The 27,466-nt window shown below is 47.1% G+C and overlaps 1 protein-coding gene across 1 annotated transcript; it reads left to right on the top strand.

Annotated features, from left to right (window-relative positions):
• The first annotated feature begins 8,161 nt into the window (after positions 1-8,161).
• Positions 8,162-24,027, top strand: LOC123039066 (uncharacterized). The gene is made up of 3 exons (XM_044462368.1): positions 8,162-8,527; positions 8,893-9,096; positions 23,923-24,027. The coding sequence occupies exons 1-3, from the start codon at positions 8,162-8,164 to the stop codon at positions 24,025-24,027; spliced, it is 675 nt and encodes a 224-aa protein (XP_044318303.1).
• The last annotated feature ends 3,439 nt before the right edge of the window (positions 24,028-27,466 follow it).

Genomic DNA, 27,466 nt, shown 5'->3' with positions numbered 1-27,466 from the left:
CACAAAAATAAGCTACAATCTTAGAGTCAAGTCCATACTTAGCGCTAAATCCACGAAAAGCATCGGTATCCATAAAAGATTTAACACAATCAAACTTAGGTGTCATACCTGACTCCTTACCATCGTCGGAACCCCAATCTTCAGAGTTGCGTTTAATTCTTTCCAATAAGTCCCATTTGAAATCAATAGTCTTCAGCATATAAGAACCGTCACAGGAAGTATCGAGTAGGTTGCGATCATTAAGAGAAATCCGAGCATAAAAGTTTTGAATAACCATTTTCCAAGAGAGCTCATGATTGGGGCATGAATATAACATTGACTTAAGCCTCCCCCAAGATTGAGCGATGCTTTCTCCTTCGCGAGGCCAGAAATTATATATGTAATTACGATCACGATGAACAAGATGCATAGGATAGAACTTCTGGTGAAATTCCAACTTCAATCGCTTATAATTCCAAGATCCCATATCATCACATAGCCTATACCATGTCAATGAATCTCCCTTCAAAGATAAAGGGAGGATTCCTTTTGACAAAATCATCGGGAATACCTGCAATCTTAAATAATCCACAAACTTCATCCACAAAGATAAGGTGTAAATCGGGATGCAATGTTCCATCTCCTGCAAATGGATTAGCTAGCAGTTTCTCTATCATACCCGAAGGAATCTCAAAGTAAATATTTTCAAAAAGTTCAGTAGGTTGAGGAGAAACTCTTTGCTCTTCTAGTCGGGGTGAAGATACCCCGAACAAGCCCCTCAAAGGATTAGTTTCCATAGTGACAGGTAACAGAAAATTTCAGCACACTATATAAATGTTTCCTTACCAAGTTCCACTCACCGAAAGTGCTACACTCCCCGGCAATGGAGCCAGCAAAGAGTCTTGATGGCCCACAAGTGTAGGGGATCTATCGTAGTCCTTTTGATAAGTAAGAGTGTCGAACCCAACGAGGAGCAGAAGGAAATGATAAGCGGTTTTTAGTAAGGTTTTCTCTGCAAGCACTGAAATTATAGGTAATAGATAGTTTTGTGATAAGATAAATAGTAACGAGTAACAAGTAAATAAAGTAAATAAAGGGCAGAAATTTGGCCCAATCCTTTATATAGCAAAGGATAAGCCTGGACAATTTCTAATAATGAGAAAGGAGCTCCCGAGGACACATGGGAATTATCGTCAAGCTTGTTTTCATCACATTCATATGATTCACGTTCGGTACTTCGATAATTTGATATGTGGGTGGCCGGTGCTTGGGACTGCCCTTGCTTGGACAATCATCCCAATTATTATTAACCCCTATTGCAAGCGCCCGCAACTACAAAAGAAGTATTAAGGTAAACCTAACCACAACATTAAACATATGGATCCAAATCAGCCCCTAACGAAGCAACACATAAACTAGGGTTTAAGCTTCTGTCACTCTAGCAACCCATCATCTACTTATTACTTCCCAATGCCTTCCTCTAGGCCCAAATAATGGTGAAGTGTCATGTAGTCGACGTTCACATAACACCACTAGAGGAAAAGACAACATACATCTCATCAAAATATCAAACGAATACCAAATTCACATGACTACTAATAGCAAGACTTCACCCATGTCCTCAGGAACAAACGTAACTACTCACAAAGCATATTCATGTTCATAATCAGAGGAGTAATAATATGCATTAAGGATCTGAACATATGATCTTCCACAAAGTAAACCAATTAGCATCAACTACAAGGAGTAATCAACACTACTAGCTACCCACAGGTACCAATTTGTGGTTTTGATACAAGATTGGATACAAGAGATGAACTAGGGTTTTGAGAGGAGATGGTGCTGGTGAAGATGTTGATGGATATTGACCCCCTCCCGATGAGAGGATCGTTGGTGATGACGTTGGTGATGATTTCCCCCTCCTAGAGGGAAGTTTCCCCGGCAGAACAGCTCTGCCGGAGCCCTAGATTGGTTCCGCCAAGGATCCGCCTCGTGGCGGCGAAGTTTCGTCCCGTAAGCTTGGCTCTGATTTTTTCCAGGGTAAAAGCCTTCATATAGCAAAAGATGGGCACGGGAGGGCCACCAGGGGGCCCAAGAGACAGGGGGCGCGCCCAGTAGGGGTGGGCGCGCCCCCCACCCTCCTGGACAAGGTGTGGGCCCCATGATATGTTTCTTCCGCTCAATAATTCTTATTAATTCCAAAAATAGGTTTCTTGGAGTTTCAGGATTTTTGGAGCAATGCAGAATAGGTTTCCAATGTTTGCTCCTTTTCCAGCCAGAATTCTAGCTGTCGGCATTCCCCCTCTTCATGGTAAACCTTTTAAAATAAGAGAGAATAACCATAAGTATTGAGATATAATGTGTAATAACAGCCCATAATGCAATAAATATTGATATAAAAGCATGATGCAAAATGGACGTATCAGGCTGTTAAAGAGCTCAATTATGATTTCAAACTTGCCGGTGAGAAGAGGTTATTTGATATTAGCTCACTTGATGAATGGAGAACCCAATCATATGAGAATGCCAAGCTGTTTAAAGAAAAAGTTAATAGATGGCATGACAAAAGGATACAAAAGCATGAGTTTAACATAGGTGATTATGTGTTGCTATTCAACTCTCACTTAAGAATTTTTGCAGGAAAACTTCTCTCTAAATGGGAAGGCCCTTACGTTACCAAGGAGGTCTATCGTTCTGGTGCCATAAAAATCAACAACTTCGAAGGCACAAATCCGAAGGTGGTGAACGGTCAAAGAATCAAACATTATATCTCAGGTAATCCTATAAATGTTGAAACTAATATTATTGAAACCGTGACCCCGGAGGAATACATAAGAGACACTTTCCAGAATGTTTCAGACTCTGAAAAGGAATAGGTATGTGGTACGGTAAGTAAACCGACTCTAAAATAGTTCTAATAGCAATTTTTCTCCATTTTGGAATATTTAAGAAAATAAGAAAATAAGAGGTAGTCCTGGGAGGACACGAGGATTCCACGAGGGTGGAGGGCGCGCCCTACCCTACTGGGCGCGCCCCTGCCTCATGGGCACCTCGTCTGCTCTCCGGACTCCGCTTTCTTGCACGATACTTCTTTTGGTCGATAAAAATTCATTATATAATCTCCCGAAGGTTTTGACCATCGTATCATGCAAAAATCCTCCATCTATGTTTAAAGTTGTTTCTGTTACAGATTTGGAGCAAGATGTCTTGTCAAGAGTCAGTCGGGGAGAGTAGGGTGTCTCACCCGACGCTAGGAACAGGAGTAAACAGCGATGATTATCACTTTGGGCCATCAATGGAGGATGAGATGGAGGCCGACTTGAAAAGGACAGATGCTATGGAGGAGGATAAAGAAGTTAGCTCTCGTTTCCAAGCTAGATTCACGATGGGGGAACTTCAGAGCTCAGCCATCCCATACTCGGTCATCCCTTCCAATGTTAAATTTCTTCCTTATGAAAATATGAAAAATAGTGTCACTTGTTCTCCAACAGCTATGCAACATCCTTGGGTGAAAGGAGCTTTAGCCATCATGGGTAAGCTCCGTAAGGAAAATATGGACCTCAAGCGGGAGGTCAATAAGCTCGAGGAGGAGAATTGTATCCTGCGGGGCATTATCGCCAAGAAGATCACACCATCACTTCCGGAGAAGGAGACATAATCACATGGGTATGGGCACTCCCCTTGGCAACTGCCAAGCTTGGGGGGCGGTGCCCCGGTATCGTATCACCATCACACTCTTATCTTTACCGTTTTTCTTAGTTCGATCCTTTTGGTAATATCTTGATCTAGTAGAATAAAGTGCTGGTATGAATTAGTTTTGAGTTTTGCTTTGTGATCCTTCTATGTAATCGAGTCCGTGAGCTATATATAATAAAGATTGGTGTTGTGTCAAGGGCTTTGCTATCTTGCTATGATCTTAAGTGCATAAAAGAATAAAAACAAATAAAAGAGAACCATATTGATCTCATGGATAGTAATGACTTCATATATAGAGAGTATGAGGCATAAAAGTTGTTGGGAGTTGGCAAACATAGTTTTGGTCATCGTTGCAATTAATAGGAAGTAATAAAGAAAGAGAGCTTCTCACATATAAATATATTATCTTGGAGAAAATTAATGTGGAGAAAATTAGCTTTATACGATCATGTGATATGGAAGTAATAAAAGCGACAGACTGCATAATAAAGGTTCATATCACAAGTGGCAATGTAAAGTGACGTTCTTTTGCATTAAGATTTCGTGCATCCACCCAAAAAGCACATGACAACCTCTGCTTCCCTCTACGAAGGGCCTATCTTTTATTTTATGTCTTTTACATTATGCAAGAGTCAAGGTGTTCTTCACCTTTCCCTTTTTATTTTATCCTTTGGCAAGCACCTCGTGTTGGAAAGATCCTGATATATATATCCAATTGGATGTAAGTTAGCATGAACTATTATTGTTGACATTACCCTTGAGGTAAAACGTTGGGAGGCAACACTATAAGCCCCTATCTTTCTCTGTGTCTGACTAAAACTCCATAATCATAAGTATTGCGTGAGTGTTAGCAATTGTGAAAGACTAAATGATAGTTGAGTATGTGGACTTGCTGAAAAGCTCTATTATTGAGTCTTTCCTATGTTATGTTAAATTGCAATTGCTTCAATGACTGAGATTATAGTTTGTTAGTTCTCAATGAAGTTTCTGAATCATACTTGACATTGTGAATAGATTGTTACTTGAGCATAAGAAATCATATGACAATAGATATATATGTTTCTGTTATAAGAATGATCATGATGCCCTCATGTCCGTATTTTATTTTTATCGACACCTCTATCTCTAAACATGTGGACATATTTTTTGATATCGGCTTCCGCTTGAGGACAAGCGAGGTCTAAGCTTGGGGGAGTTGATACGTCCATTTTGCATCATGCTTTTATATCGATATTTATTGCATTATGGGCTGTTATTACACGTTATGTCACAATACTTACGACTATTCTCTCTTATTTTACAAGATTTACATGAAGAGGGAGAATGCCGGAAGCTGGGATTCTGGGCTGGAAAAGGAGCAAATATTGGAGACCTATTCTACACAGCTCCAAAAGTCCTAAAACTGCACGAAAGTCATTTTTGGAATTAATGATAATTATTCAGCGGAAGAAATACCTGAGGGGGGCCACCCACCGTCCATGAGGGTGGGGGCGCGCCCACCCTTACAGGGCGTGCCCCCTGCCTCGTGGGCCACCTGGCAGCCCTCCTGTGCCCATCTTTTGCTATATGAAGTCTTTTACCCTGAAAAAAAATCATAAGCAAGCTTATGGGACGAAACTCCACCGCCACGAGGTGGAACCTTGGCGGAACCAATCTAGGGCTCCAGTGGAGCTCTTTCTGCTGGGGAAACTTCCCTCTGAAAGGGGAAATCATCACCATCTTCATCACCAATGATCCTCTCATCGGGAGGGGGTCAATCTCCATCAACATCTTCACGAACACCATCTCCTCTCAAACCCTAGTTGATCTCTTGTATCCAATCTTTGTACCAAAACCTCAGATTGGTACCTCTGGGTTGCTAGCAGTGTTGATTACTCCTTGTAGTTGATGCTAGTTGGTTTATTTGGTGGAAGATCATATGTTCAGATCCTTAATGCATATTAATACCCCTCTGATTATGAACATGAATATGCTTTGTGAGTAGTTATGTTAGTTCCTGAGGACATGGGTGCAGTCTTGCTATTAGTAGTATATGCTTTGTGAGTAGTTACGTTAGTTCCTGAGGACATGGGTGAAGTCTTGCTATTAGTAGTATATGCTTTGTGAGTAGTTACGTTAGTTCCTGAGGACATGGGTGAAGTCTTGCTATTAGTAGTCATGTGAATTTGGTATTCGTTCGATATTTTGATGAGATGTATGTTGTCTCTCCTCTAGTTGTGTTATGTGAACGTCGACTACATGACACTTCATCATTATTTGGGCCTAGAGGAAGGCATTGGAAAGTAATAAGTGGATGATGGGTTGCTAGAGTGACAAAAGCTTAAACCCTAGTTTATAAGTTGCCTCGTGAGGGGCTGATTTTGATCCATATGTTTGATGCTATGGTTAGGTTTACCTTAATACTTCTTTTGTAGTTGCAGATACTTGCAATAGGGGTTAATCATAAGTGGGATGCTTGTCCAAGAAAGGGCAGCACCCAAGAACCGGTCCACCCATGTATCAAATTATCAAAGTAACGAATGCGAATCATATGAGCGTGATGAAAACTGGCTTGATGATAATTCCCATGTGTCCTCGGGAGTGCTTTTCTCATTATAAGAACTTGTCCAGGATTGTCCTTTACTACAAAAAGGATTGGGCCACCTTGCTGCACTTTATTTACTTTCATTGCTTGTTACCCGTTAAAAATTATCTTATCACAAAATTATCTGTTACCTACAGTTTTAGTGCTTGCAGAGAATACCTTATTGAAAACCGCTTGTCATTTCCTTCTACTCCTCGTTTGGTTTGACACTCTTACTTATCGAAAGGACTACGATAGATCCCCTAAACTTGTGGGTCATCACCCGCCGACCCTCCTCCTCGGCCCAAAAGTTCCACCGGGGCTCGTCAATGTAGAGTAAACGGTGATGAGGAATCAGGTGAGGCCGATCCGTGCGCAGCCAAAGCCGAAAGTCTTACATATCGAGCCGGCGAGCAGTGCAATCATCCACCCCCACAACGTAGTCGAGGACACACAGAACCACACTCGATGTCCTCTGGTTCCACGCATGCGCAGGCACTCCCCACAGCGAAATAGGAACAAGATAGGGGAGCGAGGTCGCCGTTGCCTGCGCCTGCCTATTCCATGGTCGGAGGTTGAGCTCGAACCAGGAGCAGTGAGCACGGCTCACGTGCACCATCCGGTCCCGGACTGCCCCATCACGGCAGAGGACAAGGAAGTCGTCGGGGAAGAAAGCACGGATGGACATATCTGCCAGACCAATGTCAAATGCCGCGTGCAGCGCCTCCGCCGCAGAAGCCAAGTCCACTGAGGGCCTGTTGTCGGTGACCGTGGAGAGAACTGCTCGAGCAAGCTCGGCCTCCATCTGTCATGTGTCATCCCCCGCTTCCAAGAAGCAAAGTTCCATCGGGGCCTCCTGCATGACGGCCAACCTGGGCAGCGCAGGCTCCGGCGGGCCGAACGGCTCCGAGAACTCCAGGCTAGCAGCCGATCTCGCGCCCCGGTGCGGCGCCCACACCACCTCACTCCAGAGCCTGACCGCGCCAGGCGGCGGAGGACCCGGCGGTGGAGGCGGCTTTGAAGAGCCTTCCTTTGGGCAGCTGCCGACAGTCTCGGAAGGAAAGTGCAAGGTGAACTGGGAGTTGGTGTGCCAACAAACCATATTGGGCGGCCTCGATATCCTACATATTGACAAATTCGCTCTTGCATGAAGGTTCCGGTGGCCTTGGCGGGAAGGGGTTGCTCCAGAAAAAACTTGGGTGGGATTAGGAAACCCTTGTTCTCATGATGATATGGAGCTCTATTATGCCATCACGAAGGTTCATGTTGATAATGGGACTAAGGCTTCCTTGCGGGACTCCCCTTCAGCTTGATGGCCAACTACCGCAACAATTTGCTCTGAGCATTTTCAAGCTCTCCAAAAAGAAAAAAGAATGGAGCGTTCAACAAGCTATGGACCATGATGCTTGGGTGGATCAACTTGACTTATCTGATTGATTTTCCACGATACACATTGGCGGAGTTCTTGGATCTCTGGACCCGTACCAAGGAGGTCCAGCTTAATGAGGATCTCGATAGTATCACTTGGAAGCTCACCTTCGATGCTTGGTACTCCACGATCAAGCCGTCCGTCTTGAAAGCTTGGGCACCTCCAAAATACAAATTCTTTTCCTGACTCATTATTCAAAACCGAGTTTGGACTCACGATAGATTGGAGAAGACGTTGGCCTAATAATAATGGCCTATGTCAGCTTAGTGCCATCCGGAGAGTAACATGGCCGGTCGCCATTTCTGCATACCCGGTTAGAACCCGAATCCACTGGCAGAGCAAATGGGCTTGAACAACAAAACCCGATAACCCCGAAGATCTCGCCGCAAAACCCACTTCCGTGCTCATTGCTGGTCCCCGTTTCCCATGAACCCCCTGCCCCCTCGCTGTGCCGCGCGACCCAACCACTCCGCTCCCATCGTGGGCAAGAAGCGATGGCCGTCGCCGACGCGGTGCTGCCCTCAGCGCCGCCGCTGGCCCCGCCGGCGCGGATTCGTCGTGCGCTTCGCCCTCACCCCGATGCTGGCGCTCGGCGCGTCCTCTGCGCCGCGGCGGGAGCCCTCACCTGCCTGTGCTTCTCCATTGCATGGGTCACCTCCGCGGCCGCGGCAGCGCGCATCGTGACGCGCCGCGCCTTGGGCGACCGCTCTGCCCCCTTCCTCTTCCTCCAGGCGCTCATATACGGGGCTCTCAAGGTCTGCGTCTGCAGCTTCCTTGCGTTCCTCGCGCTTGCCGTCCTGGTGGCGTGCGTGGCCTACGTGATTGCAGCTGTATCTAGATCCACTTCGGGATTCAAGAAGGTATCGTGCAAATTAGCTCCGTGTGACCTTTATTCCGGTCAAATTGCAGCAGTACATAGGCTCTAATTAAGTTGGCATATACTCCTCCGTCCGAAAATACTTATCGGGGGACGTATTTTAATTCGAGATACATCTAATTTTATCTATTTGTACGACAATTATTTTCGGATAGAGGGAGTAGTATATTATGTTAGTAATTAATTTCGTAGATCAGGTTGTCCTGATGTGTAGTAGCAGCAGCAGCAGCAATAGTAGTAGTTTACTTGCATGTGTGTTCATCACTTCATTTGCATCCTACTATTTCCGAACCATTCCATATATACCGTTCATCCGTATGGTCTTATTGAAATTGTTGTCCTCCTCAGAGCTCCTCCAGAGCAATCATGCGGGAATCGGTTGCAGGCTTGTTTATGCTATTGTGCCCTGCGGTGTTTGTATTTGTCGCAGATGTGGCCTTCTTCCTACTAGTGGTCGTTGGTCATCTGGTAGCAATGATGTTGCCACATGTGGAGGGATCGATATATCAGGGGGGAATGGTCGATTCTGTAATCAAGGATGTGGGGATATTCGTGTGAAACGAGGTTGGAAGCGCATGCGTTAGCAGGGCGCGTTGCGTGTTAATATAGTCAGGAGAGGCGCAGATTACAAAGGAGGTTAGGTTAGGTTTAGGCGTGGATTGATCTCCAAGCTAACTACTAAGATCTGATCACAACGGCCTAACCTAACCTAACTAAATACAACACATGCCACACATCCTAACTAACACGGTTTATACACACACACACATCGTGGATATAATGTTTAACACTCCCCCTCAATCACAACTATCTAAGTTGAGATTGCGTCTAAAGACCTCCAGCTGCCGCGGTGATAGTTGTTTAGTAAAGCCATCTGCCACTTGATCACCAGTAGGAGCAAACTGAATATTCAAAAGCTTGTTAGCCACTCTTTCACGAACAAAGTGATAATCAATCTCAATGTGCTTCATTCTAGCATGAAAAATGGGGTTGGGAGAAAGATAGATAGCCCCAAGATTGTCACACCAAAGAGAGGTTGCAGATGAGTGACGAATGCCCAATCCGCTAATAAATTCTGGACCCAGATAATCTCAGCAGTAGCATTTGCCAAGGCCTTGTACTCAGCTTCTGTACTTGACCTAGACACAGTAGCTTGCTTACGTGCACTCCAAGAAATCAAATTACCACCAAAGAACACCGCAAAGCCTCCAGTGGACCTTCAATCATTAGGACAACCTGCCTAGTCTGCATATGAAAAAGCACTGACAAGTGTAGAGATTGACTTAGTAAGTTTGAGGCCATGACTCTTGGTTGCCTGGAGAAACCAAAGAATTCTTTTTACTGTTGTCCAATAAGTACTAGTAGGTGCATGAAGGAACTGGCAAACTTTGTTGACTGAAAAATAGATATCTGGTCTGGTTAAAGTCAAATACTGCAAAGCTCCTACAACACGCATGTACCTGGTGGAGTCCTTGGCTCCAAGCACCCCTCCATCATGAAGAGACAATTTCTCTGAAGTAGACAAAGGAGTTGGAGAAGGTTTGCAACCTTTCATGCCCACTCGCTCAAGGATATCTTGCACATATTTTTCTTAAGACAAAATAATTTCGCTAGCCACATTCTTTACCTCAATTCCAAGAAAGAAGTGAAGACCGCCCAAATCCTTGAGTACAAAATCCATGCGCAGATCCTTAAGAAGAGCTTCAACTGCTCTAGAGAAGGAACTGGTGACAATAATATCATCAACATAAATAAGCATAAAGATGGTTACTCCATGCCGATGATAAAAGAATAACGAGGTGTCTCCCTTGGAACCAGCAAAACCAGGAGACTGTAACTTGGAGTACAAACGATAATACCAAGCTCTGGGCGCTTGTTTAAAACCATAGATTGCTTTATCAAGCTTGCAGACATGTCGTGGTAAAGCTGAACTTTCATACCCAGGAGGCTGCCTCATAAAAACCTCTTCTTCCAGAACACCGTGTAAGAACGCGTTCTTGACATCTAGTTGTCGCATGCACCAATTTCTAGATATTGCAACTAAAAGAATTAATCTGATAGTAGCAGCTTTGACCACGGGACTAAAGGTATCCTCATAATCAATTCCATACCTTTGCTTGAAACCTTTGGCCACAAGACGTGCCTTATACCTGTCAATCGTGCCATCAGATTTCCGCTTTATCTTGTACACCCATTTGCAGTCAATCATGTTTCCCCCTCTGACTGGTGGAACCAAGCGCCATGTTTTGTTCTCTACAGTGCTAAAAATTCTTCATCCATCTCTTGTTTCCACTTGGGATCACCAAGAGCGTCATGCAGGTTCTTCGGTTCACCTATGGCACAAAAATATCCCCAACGAACACCACCATCTTTATAAACCTTGGGTTTGGCAATACCACTTTGTGACCGAGTATGTGAGCAGGCAGGAGGGGGTGGAGCTGGTCGAGCTTGCTGTACTTGGAGGCGGTTTTGTGTAGAAGACTTGACAGAGTCGGATGAAGCAGATGCAACCGTAGAAAATCCAAAATCCTCCTCCTGCAAAGAGCCAGGCGGGTCCAGTGCGGCGGCCGATGGCAAACTGCCAGTTGGCAGTTCCAAAGTGGGCACAGGGTGGGAGGGGGGCCGCGCCGCACCGGAGTCCATGCGCTCCGCCTCGCTGATGCCACGTGGGCCTCGCCCAGTCGGCCCGCCAGGGGACCGTGTGTCATCCCATGTGGCAGAAAGCGCAGGAGTCGGCCCACCAGGGGACAGTGCATCGGTGCGCCCGCCTGGCCACCCGCCTGGCGGCGTGGACCCCCGTGAGGATTCGCCTGACGCCTCTGTCGATGCGGATCCCGCGGCGCATGCGCCTATGGCCACTGCGGCCACCGATCCCGAGGCCACCCGCGGATCTTCTGTGGCTGCAATGGAGCTCCCTGTTTGCTGCATAAAATCATAAGAGTTTTCACCAAAATCTTCAGTATTTGGCTGCCCTATTTCCTGCACACTTTCAGCTGGGTTATTTGAATTAGACATAGGCATATGATCAACTGCAAAATCAGCTCCCCCTTGAACAAAGCTAGGAGACGGCAAGAGATGAGAGGGCAAAAGAAGAAATTCTTTGCGAAGTTGGGCACCGGCATTGGAGTGGAGACTCATGAAGGGAAAAACTTGCTCGTCAAAAATGACATCACGAGAAACATAGACAGGACCAGAGGAAATATCGTGACACTTGTAGCCTTTGTGAAGGGTACTGTACCACAAGAAAGCACATTGCTTTGACCTAAACTCAAGTTTATGCTTGTTGAAAGGACGCAAGTTCGGCCAGACGGCACAACCAAAAATGCAAAGAAAAGAATAGTTGGGTTTAGTGCCAAAAATTCGTTCTAGTGGAGTTTGGTTCTTGATGACTCAGGAATGCTTCGTCCCAAAATTTGAGCGGCATAAAGGCATGAGCAAGTAGAGAGAGACCAACTTCCATGATGTGTCTATATTTCCATTCAGCGGAACCGTTCTGTTGATGAGCATGGGGGCATGAAACGTGATGTGTGATGCCAATGCGTTCAAAAAAGGAGCTCATCCGTCGGTATTCACCACCCCAATCGGTTTGCATAGCAATGATCTTACGATCAAATAGACGTTCAACATGAGCTGGAAAAAGACGAAATTTCTCAAAGACATCAGATTTGTTTTTGAGAAAATAGATCCAGCTAAACTTGCTAAAATCATTAATAAAGCTGATATAATATTTCTTTCTTCCTACAGAGACGGGTCTAGGACCCCAAAGGTCTGAAAAGATAAGCTCTAAAGGAGCTGTGGATTCGCTAGTTGAACAGGAATAGGGTAACTGATGGCTTTTTGCCATCTGACATGCATAACACACTAACACTGCATTGGGATGTTCTCATTGGAGGCTTGGAATCTGAATTGGTATTGTAATCTTTCAATTCATGTGTTTGGTTGGACAGCGAATTGGCAGGCTGTAATGAAACGAATACGCTGGCTGAATTACATCCCACACGAAGTGCCTGCCCACGATACAGAGCTATCCCACTCCGAATCGCACTAAAATCAGCCTACCCGCAAAACATAGTTGTTCGAGCGACCGGAAAAAAGAAGGGGATAGGAGAGGCTGACCGCGACGACCTAGCAGACGCCGACGCCGCCGGCGGCGGCGGCCACCATCATGGAGTCCGGCGACGGCGCAGGTGTCATCCTCCCCTATTCCTCAGCTCCTACCTGCCGTCCCCCTGAGCCACGCCCTGCCATGGAGTCCGGCGGCGATGCAGGTGCTGCCCTCCCCCTATTCCTCAGCTCCTGCTTGCCGTCCCCCTGAGCCACACCCCGCCATGGAGTCTGACGGCGGCGCAGGTGCCTTCCCCCCCGACAGGCTCTGGCCGCCGTACCCCGCCGTTCTTAGCCACGCCTGGCCATCCTCCCTGCCCGCCGTCCCCGGCCCTCTTCTGCTCGATTGGCCCTGCTCGCCGGCGTGGACGTCTTCTGCTCTCGATCCTGCAGTCATCAGAGTTTCGCATACACGAGGAGCTGCGCCTGCACGAGCTTGGCCCATCACGCTCACCAGCGTCGCTCCATCCCGGTCGCGGATGGTCCGCTGACCATCGGGGACGAATGCGTCCTGTGCTCCCCACGGCTGCTCTGCCCCCAAACCGCCAATTCCATTGTATGGCATCCAAACGTAACATTGGTATTGCTAGCTTATCTAATTCCAACCTGCAATATTTTGTACATGCAAACATCTGTATTGGTATTGGAGCCCATTGCAATACAAAGGTTGATTTGGTATTGGATCCAATGCAATTCAGAGGCTCTCAATGGAGACATACAAACAAAGCGTAAGAGATGATCTTGCTTATTTGAAACAGGAAGATTGAAGTCGCGAAGGATCTTCTGAACTACCGGAAGAGCAGGATGCCCTAGACGCTTGTGCTACCGAGCTTTGGATGGTTTGATAGCACCAAGCACTTGTCGTTGAGGGGCACTCTGCCATCCGGTCATGGGGAATAAGCCCCATCTACTCCTGTTTTGAAGAACTGTTCTCTGGGTAGCCTGATCCTTGACAAGAAAGAATTCAGTGTGAAGTTCAATAAACACATCATTATCTTGCATAAGATTATAGGCAGAAAGAAGGCTTTGGTCGGCACTAGGAGCATGCAGAATATTGTTCAAGTTCGAGGAACCAGAGGGAGTAGATAATATTGAATGACCGATATGCGCAATATCCATACCTTGACCGCTAGTCGTGTGGATTTGGTCGATGCCAGTGTAGCGATCGCGAAGAGCTAGTTTCTCCAGCTCGCCAGTAACATGATCAGTGGCGCCGGTATCAAGGTACCAGTTGGTATCCACATCATAGGAGTGAGCAGAGTTGGTCGAGCGGGGGTTGCCGCCGCCGCCGCCACCGCGCCCACCACCACCGCATCTGCCGTCGCCACCGCCACCTGCGGGATTGTGCACGTTGTTGTTGTAGCCTTTTGTTGGAAATATGCCCTAGAGGCAATAATAAAAGGATTATTATTATATTTCCTTGTTCATGATAATTGTCTTTTATTCATGCTATAATTGTGTTGTCCGGAAATCGTAATACATGTGTGAATACATAGACCACAACATGTCCCTAGTGAGCCTCTAGTTGACTAGCCCGATGATCAACAGATAGTCATGGTTTCCTGACTATGGACATTGGATGTCATTAATAACAGGATCACATCATTAGGAGAATGATGTGATGGACAAGACCCAATCCTAAGCATAGCACAAGATCGTGTAGTTCGTTTGCTAGAGCTTTTCCAATGTTAAGTATCTTTTCCTTAGACCATGAGATCGTGTAACTCCCGGATACCGTAGGAGTGATATGGGTTTACCAAACATCACAACGTAACTAGGTGACTATAAAGGTATACTACGGGTATCTCCGAAAGTGTTTGTTGAGTTGACACGGATCGAGACTGGGATTTGTCACTCCGTATGACGGAGAGGTATCTCTGGGCCTAGTCGGTAATGCATCATCATAATGAGCTCAAAGTGACCAAGTGTCTGGTCACGGGATCATGCATTATGGTACGAGTAAAGTGACTTGCCGGTAACGAGATTAAACGAGGTATTGGGATACCGACGATCGAGTCTCGGGCATGTAACGTACCGATTGACAAAGGGAATTGTATACGGGGTTGCTTGAATCCTCGAAATCGTGGTTCATCCGATGAGATCATCGAGGAGCATGTGGGAGCCAACATGGGTATCCAGATCCCGCTGTTGGTTATTCACTGGAGAGCCGTTTCGGTCATGTCTATGTGTCTCCCGAACCCGTAGGGTCTACACACTTAAGGTTCGGTGACGCTAGGGTTGTAGAGATATTAGTATGTAGGAAACCAAAAGTTGTTCGGAGTCCCGAATGAGATCCCGGACGTCACGAGGAGTTCCGGAATGGTCCGGAGGTAAAGAATTATATATGGGAAGTCGAGTTTCGGCCATTGGGAAAGTTTCGGGGGGTCACCAGTATTGTACCGGGACCACCGGAAGGGTCCCGGGGGTCCACCGGGTGGGGCCACCTATCCCGGAGGGCCCCATGGGCTGAAGTGGGAGGGGAACCAGCCCCTAATGGGCTGGTGCGCCCCCCTTGGGCCCCTGCGCCTAGGGTTGGAAACCCTAGGGTGGGGGGCGCCTCCACTTGCCTTATGGGGCAAGGCACCCCCTTGGCCGCCGCCCCCCTTGGAGATTCAATCTCCTAGGGCCGGTGCCCCCCCTAGGGACCCTATATAAAGAGGGGGAGGGAGGGAAGCCGCACCCTTGCACTTGGCGCCTCCCTTCCCCCTTGCTACACCTCACCCTCCCGCAGACGCTTGGTGAAGCCCTGCCGGGATCCCTGCTGCATCCACCACCACGCCGTCGTGTTGCTGGATCTTCATCAACCTCTCCTTCCCCCTTGCTGGATCAGGAAGGAGGAGACGTCTTGCTGAACGTACGTGTGTTGAACGCGGAGGTGCCGTCCGTTCGGCGCTAGGATCTCCAGTGATTTGGATCACGACGAGTACGACTCCCTCAACCCCATTCTCTTGAACGCTTCCGCTCGATCTACAAGGGTATCTAGATGCACTCCTCTCTCTCGTTGCTAGATGAACTCATAGATTGATCTTGGTGAAACCGTAGAATTTTTTTTATTTTCTGCAACATTCCCCAACAGTGGCATCATGAGCTAGGTCTATGCGTAGTTCTCTTTGCACGAGTAGAACACAAATTTGTTGTGGGCGTAGATGTTGTCAACTTTCTTGCCACTACTAGTCTTATTTTGCTTCAGCGGTATTGTGGGATGAAGCAGCCCGGACCGACCTTACACGTATGCTTACGTGAGACAGGTTCCACCGACTGACATGCACTAGTTGCATAAGGTGGCTAGCAGGTGTCTGTCTCGCCCACTTTAGTTGGAGCGGATTCGATGAAAAGGGTCCTTATGAAGGGTAAATAGAAGTTGACAAATCACATTGTGGTTTTTTCGTAGGTAAGAAAACGTTCTTGCTAGAACCCTATTGCAGCCACGTAAAAGATGCAACAACAATTAGAGGACGTCTAACTTGTTTTTGCAGCAATTGCTTTGTGATGTGATATGGCTAAAAGTTGTGATGAATGATATATATGTGATGTATGAGATCATGTTCTTGTAATAGGAATCACGACTTGCATGTCGATGAGTATGACAATCGGCAGGAGCCATAGGAGTTGTCTTAATTATTGTATGACCTGCGTGTCAATGATTTAACGCCATGTAATTACTTTACTTTATTGCTAAACCGTTAGCCATAGTAGTAGAAGTAATAGTTGGCGAGCAACTTCATGGAGACACGATGATGGAGATCATGATGATGGAGATCATGGTGTCATGCCGGTGATGAAGATGATCATGGAGCCCCGAAGATGGAGATCAAAGGAGCTATATGATATTGGCCATATCATGTCACTGTTTAATTGCATGTGATGTTTATTATGTTTATGCATCTTGTTTACTTAGAACGACGGTAGTAAATAAGATGATCCCTCATAATAATTTCAAGAAAGTGTTCCCCCTAACTGTGCGCCGTTGTCACAGTTTGTTGTTTCGAAGCACCACGTGATGATCGGGTGTCATAGATTCTAACGTTCACATACAATGGGTGTAAGACATATTTACACACGCATAAACACTTAGGTTAACTTGACGAGCCTAGCATGTACAGACATGGCCTCGGAACACAAGAGACCGAAAGGTCGAACATGAGTCATATGGAAGATACGATCAACATGGAGATGTTCACCGATGATGACTAGTCCGTCTCACGTGATGATCGGACACGGCCTAGTCGACTCGGATCATGTATCACTTAGATGACTAGAGGGATGTCTAATCTGAGTGGGAGTTCATTAAATAATTTGATTAGATGAAGTTAATTATCATGAACTTAGTCTAAAATCTTTGCAAAAATGTCTTCTAGATCAAATGGCCAACACTCATGTCAACATGAACTTCAACGCGTTCCTAGAGAAAACCAAGCTGAAAGATGATGGCAGCAACTATACGGACTGGCTCCGAAACCTGAGGATCATCCTCATAGCTGCCAAGAAAGCATATGTCCTAGAAGGACCGCTAGGTGAAGCACCCATCCCCGAGAACCAAGACGTTATGAACGCTTGGCAGTCACGTGCTGATGATTACTCCCACGTTTAGTGCGGCATGCTTTACAGCTTAGAACCGGGACTCCAAAAGCGTTTTGAGCAACAAGGAGCATATGAGATGTTTGAGGAGCTGAAAATGGTTTTCCAAGCTCATGCCCGGGACGAGAGATATGAAGTCTCCGACAAGTTCTATAGTTGTAAGATGGAGGAAAATAGTTCTGTTAGTGAGCACATACTCAAAATGTCTGGGTTGCACAACCGCCTATCCCAACTGGACATTAACCTCCCGGACGAGGCGGTCATTGACAGAATCCTTCAGTCGCTCCCACCGAGCTACAAGAGCTTTGTGATGAACTACAATATGCAGGGGATGGTGAAAACTATTCCTGAAGTATTTTCAATGCTGAAGTCAGCAGAGGTAGAAATCAAAAAGGAACATCAAGTGTTGATGGTCAACAAAACCACTAAGTTCAAGAAAGGCAAGGGTAAGAAGAACTTCAAGAAGGACGGCAAGGATGTTGCCATGCCCGGTAAGCCAGTTGCCGGGAAGAAGTCAAAGAATGGACCCAAGCCTGAGACTGAGTGCTTTTATTGCAAAGGGAGGGGACACTGGAAGCGGAACTGCCCCAAATACTTAGCGGACAAGAAGGCCGGCAACACTAAAGGTATATGTGATATACATGTAATTGATGTGTACCTTACCAGTACTCATAGTAGCTCGTGGGTATTTGATACCGGTGCGGTTGCTCATATTTGTAACTCAAAGCAGGAACTGTGGAATAAACGGAGACCGGCGAAGGACGAGGTGACGATGAGCGTCGGGAATGGTTCCAAGGTCGATGTGATCACCGTCGGCACACTACCTCTACATTTACCTACGGGATTAGTTTTAAACCTCAATAATTGTTATTTAGTGCCAAGTTTGAGCATGAACATTGTATCTGGATCTCGTTTAATACGAGATGGCTACTCATTTAAATCCGAGAATAATGGTTGTTCTATTTATATGAGAGATATGTTTTATGGTCATGCCCCGATGGTCAATGGTTTATTCTTAATGAATCTCGAACGTATTGTTACACATATTCATAGTGTGAATACCAAAAGATGTAAAGTTGATAACGATAGTCCCACATACTTGTGGCACTGCCGCCTTGGTCACATTGGTGTCAAGCGCATGAAGAAGCTCCATGCTGATGGACTTTTAGAGTCTCTCAATTATGAATCATTTGACACATGCGAACCATGCCTCATGGGCAAAATGACCAAGACTCCGTTCTCCGGAACAATGGAGCGAGCAACCAATTTGTTGGAAATCATACATACCGATGTGTGCGGTCCAATGAGCATCGAGGCTCGCGGAGGATATCGTTATGTTCTCACTCTCACTGATGACTTGAGTAGATATGGTTATGTCTACTTGATGAAACACAAGTCTGAGACCTTTGAAAAGTTCAAGGAATTTCAGAATGAGGTAGAGAATCAATGTGACCGAAAGATAAAGTTCTTATGATCAGATCGTGGAGGAGAATATTTAAGTCACGAATTTGGTACGCACTTAAGGAAATGTGGAATCATTTCACAACTCACGCCGCCTGGAACACCTCCGCGTAACGGTGTGTCCAAACGTCGTAATCGCACTTTATTGGATATGGTGCGATCTATGATGTCTCTTACCGATTTACTGCTATCTTTTTGGGGATACGCTCTAGAGATAGCTACATTCACTTTAAATAGGGCATCGTCTAAATCCGTTGAGACGACACCGTATGAATTACGGTTTGGGAAGAAACTTAAGCTGCCATATCTAAAATTTTGGGGATGTGATGCTTATGTCAAGAAACTTCAACCTGAAAAGCTCGAACCCAAGTCGGAAAAATGCGTCTTCATAGGATACCCTAAGGAAACCATTGGGTATACCTTCTACTTAAGATCCGAGGGCAAGATCTTTGTTGCCAAGAACAGGTCCTTTCTGGAGAAAGAGTTTCTCTCGAAAGAACTAAGTGGGAGGAAAGTAGAGCTTGATGAAGTACTACCTCTTGAACCAGTGAGTAGCGCAGCTCAGGAAGATGTTCCTGTGGTGCCAGCACCAACTGAAGAGGAAGTTAATGATAATGATCAAGGTACTTCAGATCAAGTTACTACTGAACTTCTTAGGTCCACGAGGACACGTTCCACACCAAAGTGGTATGGCAACCCTGTCCTGGAAATCATGTTGTTAGACAACGGTGAACCTTCGAACTATGAAGAAGCGATGTCGGGCCCAGATTCCAACAAATGGCTTGAAGCCATGCAATCCGAGATAGGATCCATGTATGAAAATGAAGTATGGACTTTGACAGACTTGCCCGATGATCGGCGAGTGATAGAAAACAAATGGATCTTTAAGAAGAAGATGGACGCAGATGGTAATGTTACCATCTATAAAGCTCGACTTGGCGCTAAGGGTTATCGACAAGTTAAAGGGGTTGACTACGATGGGACATTCTATCCCGTAAAGCTAAAGTCCGTCCGAATCATGTTAGCAATTGCCGCATACTATGATTATGTGATATGGTAGATGGACGTCAAAACGGCATTCCTTAACGGACATCTTAAGGAAGAACTGTATATGATGTAGCCGGAAGGTTTTTTCGACCCTGAGAATGCTAACAAGGTATGCAAGCTCCAGCGATCCATTTATGGGCTGGTGCAAGCATCTCGGAGTTGGAACATTCGCTTTGATGAGATGATCAAAGCGTTTGGGTTTATGCAGACTTATGGAGAAGCCTGCGTTTACAAGAAAGTGAGTGGGAGCTCTGTAGCATTTCTCATATTATATGTAGATGACATACTTTTTATGGGAAATGATATAGAACTTTTGGACAACATTAAGGCCTATTTGAATAAGTGTTTTTCAATGAAGGACCTTGGAGAAGCTGCTTACATATTAGGCATCAAGATCTATAGGGATAGATCGAGATGCCTCATAGGTCTTTCACAAAGCACATACCTTGATAAGATATTGAAGAAGTTCAATATGGATCAGTCCAAGAAAGGGTTCTTGCCTGTATTGCAAGGTGTGAGATTGAGCTCGGCTCAATGCCCGACCACGACAGAAGATAAAGAAGAGATGAGTGTCATCCCCTATGCCTCAGCCATAGGTCTATTATGTATGCCATGCTGTGTACCAGACCTGATGTAAACCTTGCCGTAAGTTTGGTAGGAAGGTACCATAGTAATCCCGACAAGGAACACTAGACAGCGGTCAAGAACATCCTAAAGTACCTGAAAAGGACTAAGGGTATGTTTCTCGTTTATGGAGGTGACGAAGAGCTCGTCGTAAAAGGTTACGTCGATGCTAGCTGCGACACAGATCTGGATGACTCTAAGTCACAAACCGGATACGTGTATATGTTGAATCGTGGAGCAGTAAGCTGGTGCAATTGTAAGCAGAGCGTCGTGGCGGGATCTACATATGAAGCGGAGTACATGGTAGCCTCGGAGGCAGCGCATGAAGCAATATGGATGAAGGAGTTCATCACCGGCCTAGGAGTCATACCCAATGCGTCGTGGCCGATCACTCTCTTCTGTGACAACACTGGAGCTATTGCCCTTGCCAAGGAGCCCAGGTTTCACAAGAAGACCAGGCACATCAAGCGTCGTTTCAACTCCATCCGTGAAAATGTTCAAGATGGAGAGATAGATATTTGCAAAGTGCATATTGATCTGAATGTCACAGATCCGTTGACTAAACCTCTTCCGCGAGCAAAACATGATCAACACCAGAACTCTATGGGTGTTCGATTCATCACAATGTAACTAGATTATTGACTCTAGTGCAAGTGGGAGACTGTTGGAAATATGCCCTAGAGGCAATAATAAAAGGATTATTATTATATTTCTTTGTTCATGATAATTGTCTTTTATTCATGCTATAATTGTGTTATCCAGAAATCGTAATACATGTGTGAATACATAGACCACAACATATCCCTAGTGAGCCTCTAGTTGACTAGCCCGTTGATCAACAGATAGTCATGGTTTCCTGACTATGGACATTGGATGTCATTGATAACAGGATCACATCATTAGGAGAATGATGTGATGGACAAGACCCAATCCTAAGCATAGCACAAGATCATGTAGTTCGTTTTCTAGAGCTTTTCCAATGTCAAGTATCTTTTCCTTAGACCATGAGATTGTGTAACTCCCGGATACCGTAAGAGTGCTTTGGGTGTACCAAACGTCACAACGTAACTGGCTAACTATAAAGGTATACTACGGGTATCTCCGAAAGTGTCTGTTGAGTTGACACGGATCGAGACTGGGATTTGTCACTCCGTATGACGGAGAGGTATCTCTGGGCCCACTCGGTAATGCATCATCATAATGAGCTCAAAGTGACCAAGTGTCTGGTCACGGGATCATGCATTATGGTACGAGTAAAGTGACTTGCCGGTAACGAGATTAAACGAGGTATTGTGATACCGACGATCGAATCTCGGGCATGTAACGTACCGATTGACAAAGGGAATTGTATACGGGGTTGCTTGAATCCTCTACATCGTGGTTCATCCGATGAGATCATCGAGGAGCATGTGGGAGCCAACATGGGTATCCAGATCCCGCTGTTGGTTATTGACCGGAGAGCCGTCTTGGTCATGTCTACGTGTCTCCCGAACCCGTAGGGTCTACACACTTAAGGTTCGGTGACGCTAGGGTTGTAGACATATTAGTATGCAGGAAACCGAAAGTTGTTCGGAGTCCCGGATGAGATCCCGGACGTCACGAGGAGTTCCGGAATGGTCCGGAGGTAAAGAATTATATATGGGAAGTTGAGTTTCGGCCATCGGGAAAGTTTTGGGGGGTCACCGGTATTGTACCGGGACCACCGGAAGGGTCCCGGGTGTCCACCGGGTGGGGCCACCTATCCCGGAGGGCCCCATGGGCTGAAGTGGGAGGGGAACCGGCCCCTGATGGGCTGGTGCGCCCCCCTTGGCCCCCCCTGCGCCTAGGGTTGGAAACCCTAGGGTGGGGGGCACCTCCACTTGCCTTGGGGGCCAAGGCACCCCCTTGGCCGCCGCCCCCCCTTGGAGATTCAATCTCCTAGGGCCGGGGCCCCCCTAGGGACCCTATATAAAGAGGGGGGAGGGAGGGCAGCCGCACCCTTGCACTTGGCGCCTTCCTTCCCCCTTGCTACACCTCTCCCTCCCGTAGACGCTTGGCGAAGCCCTGCCGGGATCCCTACTGCATCCACCACCACGCCGTCGTGCTGCTGGATCTTCATCAACCTCTCCTTCCCCCTTGCTGGATCAAGATGGAGGAGACGTCTCGCTGACCGTACGTGTGTTGAACGCGGAGGTGCCGTCCGTTCGGCGCTAGGATCTCCGGTGATCTGGATCACGACGAGTACGACTCCCTCAACCCCATTCTCTTGAGAGCTTCCGCTCGATCTATAAGGGTATGTAGATGCACTACTCTCTCTTGTTGCTAGATGAACTCATAGATTGATCTTGGTGAAATCGTAGATTTTTTTTCTGCAACGTTCCCCAACACCTTTGTCGAATCGCTTCCTGCAGCGCCTCGCACCGTGGCCGTCCTCCTTGCAGATTTGGCAGCGCTCGCGGTCACTGCGATCACCACCCTATTGGAGCGGTGCACCACCACCGCCACTGTTGCCCGAGTTGTTGGAGTAGTTGTTGACATTGTAGCCATCGCGTACGCCACCCTGACCGCCACGTCCGCCTCCTAGCCACCGCGACTACCTTTTGCAGCAAGGTTGGCGGAGTGGTGGGCGGTGTAGGTGGCGTGCTGGGCAGTAATCCGGGCTTCCGTAGAAAGCAAAAGCGAAAACAGTTCGCTGAGGCCTATAGGTTGATCAGTGACAGTGCACATGGAGTTGGCGGTAACGAACCCATTGTAGTCGGGGTCGTGCATGAGACCCTCCAAGATGTATGACATGCCATCATCTTCATTGAGGGGTTTCCCTGCAGCAGCGAGCTCCTTCGCTAGACCCTTCATCTTGGTGAAGTATGCAGCAGCAAAGAGGTCGCCCTTGTGAGCGTTTCCGATCGCCGATCGGAGCTGGATCTGGCGCGCCCTGGACTGCACAGAGAAGCTCTCGACCAGGGCTTGCCAGACGCCCGCAACCGTGGTGTGGTTGGATACCTGCATCAGAACATCGCGGGACAAGGAGGCAAGCAAAAAAGTGAGCACCTATTGATCCTGGGTGACCCGGATCGCATGCTCTGGGTTCGGCGTGGAGGTGCTCTCCTTCTTCCCGGCGGTCTCCTTCTCGGTGACGATGACAGCAACAGGTTCCTTGATCGAGCCGTCGAGGTAACCCATCATTGCCGCAGCCCTGATGTGCGGGAGGACGTGCGCCTTCCACACCAGGAAGTTCTCACGAGTATGCTTTTCCATGATGGTGTGACCGAGGGAGGCGAGAGAGGACGTGACCATGGCGAGGGAGGAGGAGGAAGACATGACCTAGATGTATTGGAAGTACTAGGCTCTGATACCATGTGAAACGAGGCTGGAAGCGCATGCGTCAGCAGGGGCGCGTTGCGTGTTAATATAGCCAGGAGAGGCGCAGATTACAAAGGAGGTTAGGTTAGGTTTACGCGTGGATTGATCTCCAAGCTAACTACTAAGATCTGATCACAACGGCCTAACCTAACCTAACTAAATACAACACACTCCACACATCCTAACTAACACGGTTTATACACACACCGTGGATACAATGTTTAGCAATTCGGTATGCATGCGACAACTTGCGTTGTGATCCCAACACTCATTCTTAGTCTCTGGAGGGAGTACCAGGCGGACAAGAAAGCAACATTGCAGTACTGTTGATGTATACCTCCTCCCCTTTTGCTTTGCTCCCCTGTATCCGTGAGCCATTGATCTTTTTCAATTATACAATCTGCATATTTTGTGCAGTCTCTTAATAGCATAAAAACTGCCACTGTTGTTAGTTTGCCATCAGTTATCTTAACTTAGTGACTGCTGGTGTTGATATTTGTTAAGATGGAGCATTGTTCTATATAAAGATTTTGCTATTTCCTCTGGTCATTGCATATTAGCATTCATAATAAAATTGGGTTTGGCATCGATTTTAAATTGTGCAGGATGCCAACTGATGCAGTTCTACACTTCTACTGTATGTATGCCTTTGTTACGAAGTGATGATCATTAAAATGATCGATTCCACATATTAGAAAAAAGTAATATTAACTGTTTACGCTCCATGGTCCCCTGTGACTGTTGTATCTTTGTAGCGAGTGAGATTGTAACATTGTTTGAGAATTCTTGTCACTGATACTTTCCCTGTTGGAACCAATGGGAGGACCCAAAGTTTTCAAGTTTCGGCTATGGCATACGAGTCTACTCATCTTAGCTGCATTTGGCAATTGTGACTTTGTGCCATGTTTCGTGACTCTGGTAAAAATAAGTAAACTGTTTGATCATGTAAATAAGTAACATGATGGTAAAATTCCGAGGACCATGTTTATCTTGGTACTCATACTAAAATTGATGTATGCATCCCTGGTTGGTGCAGAGGCCGGGAAGTGAAAATCTCTCCCATTTAAAAGATGCCACACAGATCGCTATCGGACATTTGAAAAGGCCTCCCGACTCCTCCCGTGTCGCCCCTGCGCGGCGATCGGGGGTGTTAATTAATTTTAATGCATGTTTGTCGGTGTGAGGACGACACCTATGGGATCACGAGAATCCCTACTACGGTTGCGGGGCGCGGGGTTGTGAGAAGGGCGGATCAAACAGATAGCACACGAGTTCTTTTATCCAGGTTCGGGCCGCGAGGATGCGTAAAACCCTACTCCTGCCTTGATGATTTGTTTATCTGTGTTCTTGAGCTAGTAATGGGGCGTGAGGAGCTCCAAAAAGCCGAATCCCCCTCCCGGTCGCCTTGGGCCTCCTTTTATAGGGAAAGGGGTTGCCACAGTGGCACACAGGAGGTGGAAAGGGCACAGTGATACGAGTTTATCCCTCGCATTACATGACAAGGCGCATTTAATGCGTCTTGCTTAGGTGTCCTTGCTTTATCGGGGACGGGGGAGAACCCAGTCTTGTCCGTCGCCGCTCCCTTTCGCATCGACACGCGCCCTGGCCAGCGGTGCCCGTGGCGCCATGTAGGCAGGCAGGCAGCTGAGGTGGCGCAGCGGTGGGTCTCCACGAAGATCTGCCCGCTGCCACGCAGGTGCCTACCCAACTGGTTGGGTCAGCAGCTGCATGCAAACAGTGGTAGAGGTTGGAATTGGCGTGGGCCTGATGGTGGCCCTACGGGTGTCCTTGGAGAGGGCCTCGCCGTAGCCCCGGCAAGGGTCTTGCCGTGGCGCCTGCTATCATCCCCGACAAGGCTCCTGCCGGGGGCCTTGTGGTCCTCCTTGGCTGGGATCCTGCCAAGGGTCATCATCGTCTATAGTGTGTATCTGATCTTGAATGTCTTCACAAAGATCTGCATGCCACCACGGGGATGTCTCCCGAATCCTTGCCCCACGGGGGCAGTGGACTCAAGGGTGACCCGCTCCGTAGGTGTCGGGCGAGCTGCCACGGCAAGGGTCTTGCCGGGTTTGCTAAAACCGTCCCCCGGCAAGGATCTTGCCGGGGGAGTCTGCTTCATCCCCTTTGCTCTTTGTGGTCTTGGTCTTGGCGTCGTTCCGCTCCTTTCAAGCTTCGACCATACCTTGGCTCACCTCCCTTGCCTTGCCGGTGTGGTGGTGTCTGTGGCTCGGACTGCCCGTGCACAGTTATAGGGGTACAAAAAGTGTACCCCTCCCTTTTTGTACACCGACAGGAGCCCCCGGGCATGGGCCACACGTAAGCGCAATCGCGTCGTTGGGCTAGGCCCAAAAAACAGTGCGCGGGCAGGCGGGGTAGTTTTTACCGTGGTAAGTTTCTTCGCGCGCTGCGCTTCCCATGCCTCCCGCGCGTGGCTCGGCGTGGGGAGGCGTGCGTGACGTGGGCGACATGCGTGGGGCTGAGCTCTGCGCGCATGCGTCATGTCGTAGTAAAAGGGGGCGGTTCGCACCTTCACCATAAACGGAGGGAGTGTAAGTGCATCTAGTGCCACCCCTAGTTGGTTTTGGAGTATTGACGACAAAGTTGGTTGAGGGACTAATGCGTTTGTGAGAATTGCAGGATAACACAGGAAGTGTCCCTCATTGATTCGGTTTACCTACCAGAGATGACCCCTAAAAATGTATGAAGACATTGAAGACAATGGTTGTGTGTGAAGATATGCACACTGAAGTCTATGACATGAGAAGACATTGAGTGAAGACTATGGAGCGCGAAGACTCAGTTGTTTCGTTGTTTCCTTTTCTTCTTTGTTGAGTCATAGGAACCACTGTACTGTTAAGTGGGGTCCAAGTGAACAAAGTCAGAGTGACTGGAGTGATGCTCAACCCAAATCCTATGTCTTCGAGCGAAGACAATGAGAGCAAATCTTATCCAGAGCTGGATGAGTCAGCTTTGCTTGTAGCCCAAGTAAAGTTGTTGTGTGTGTTTGAAATCTGACCGTTGGAACACGTGTCAGTTCCTTAGTGACCCAGGGTCGGACATATCAGGTCAGGTTGCCTTGTGGCTATAAATAGCCCACCCCCTACACCATAAATTGGTGGCTGCTCAGAGTGATTTACGGCTTTTGTCGTTTTGAGAGCAACCCACCTCGAAGCCTTTGAGAGAGAAATCCTTGCGAGGACAAATCCCAAACACCCAGAGCCAAAGAGTGTTAGGCATCACTGAAGTCTTTCTGTCTGTGTGACCTGAAGACTTATTACACTTGAGGACTGTGTATCCTCCAGCCGGTTAGGCATCGCGTTCTGAGCATCCAAGAGTCATTGTGGATTGCCGGTGAACGAAGTCTGTGAAGGTTCAGAAGTCTACCTTGAAGACTTACCAGAGTGATTGGGCGAGGACTGTGTGTCCTTAGCTCAAGAGGAATAAGGTGAAGACGCGGTCTTCTGAGTTGAATCTCAGCCTCCCTAACCAGACGTACAGTTGTCACAGCAACTGGAACTGGTCCAACAAATCATGTGTCTTCATCAAGTGACTGGTTCTATCTCTTCCCTCCTTTACTTTGAGTTTGTCTTCGTGAAGTCATTGCTTATCTGTCTTATCTGTTTGACTTCATTGCTTGACTACTATCGTTGATTTGCTTCGTACTATCTTCCATCCTGATCCTTACTACCTAGCTGCTATTAGTCTTTGTACGTTCACATTATTGCATACTTGACTATGGCTTGCTTGTTGTAGTTTATCTTCCGTTGCA

Source organism: Triticum aestivum, chromosome 2B, assembly GCF_018294505.1.
Source record: "Triticum aestivum cultivar Chinese Spring chromosome 2B, IWGSC CS RefSeq v2.1, whole genome shotgun sequence".
NCBI classification, from domain to species: Eukaryota; Viridiplantae; Streptophyta; class Magnoliopsida; order Poales; family Poaceae; genus Triticum; species Triticum aestivum.
This window is presented reverse-complemented; position numbering and strand designations above follow the sequence as displayed.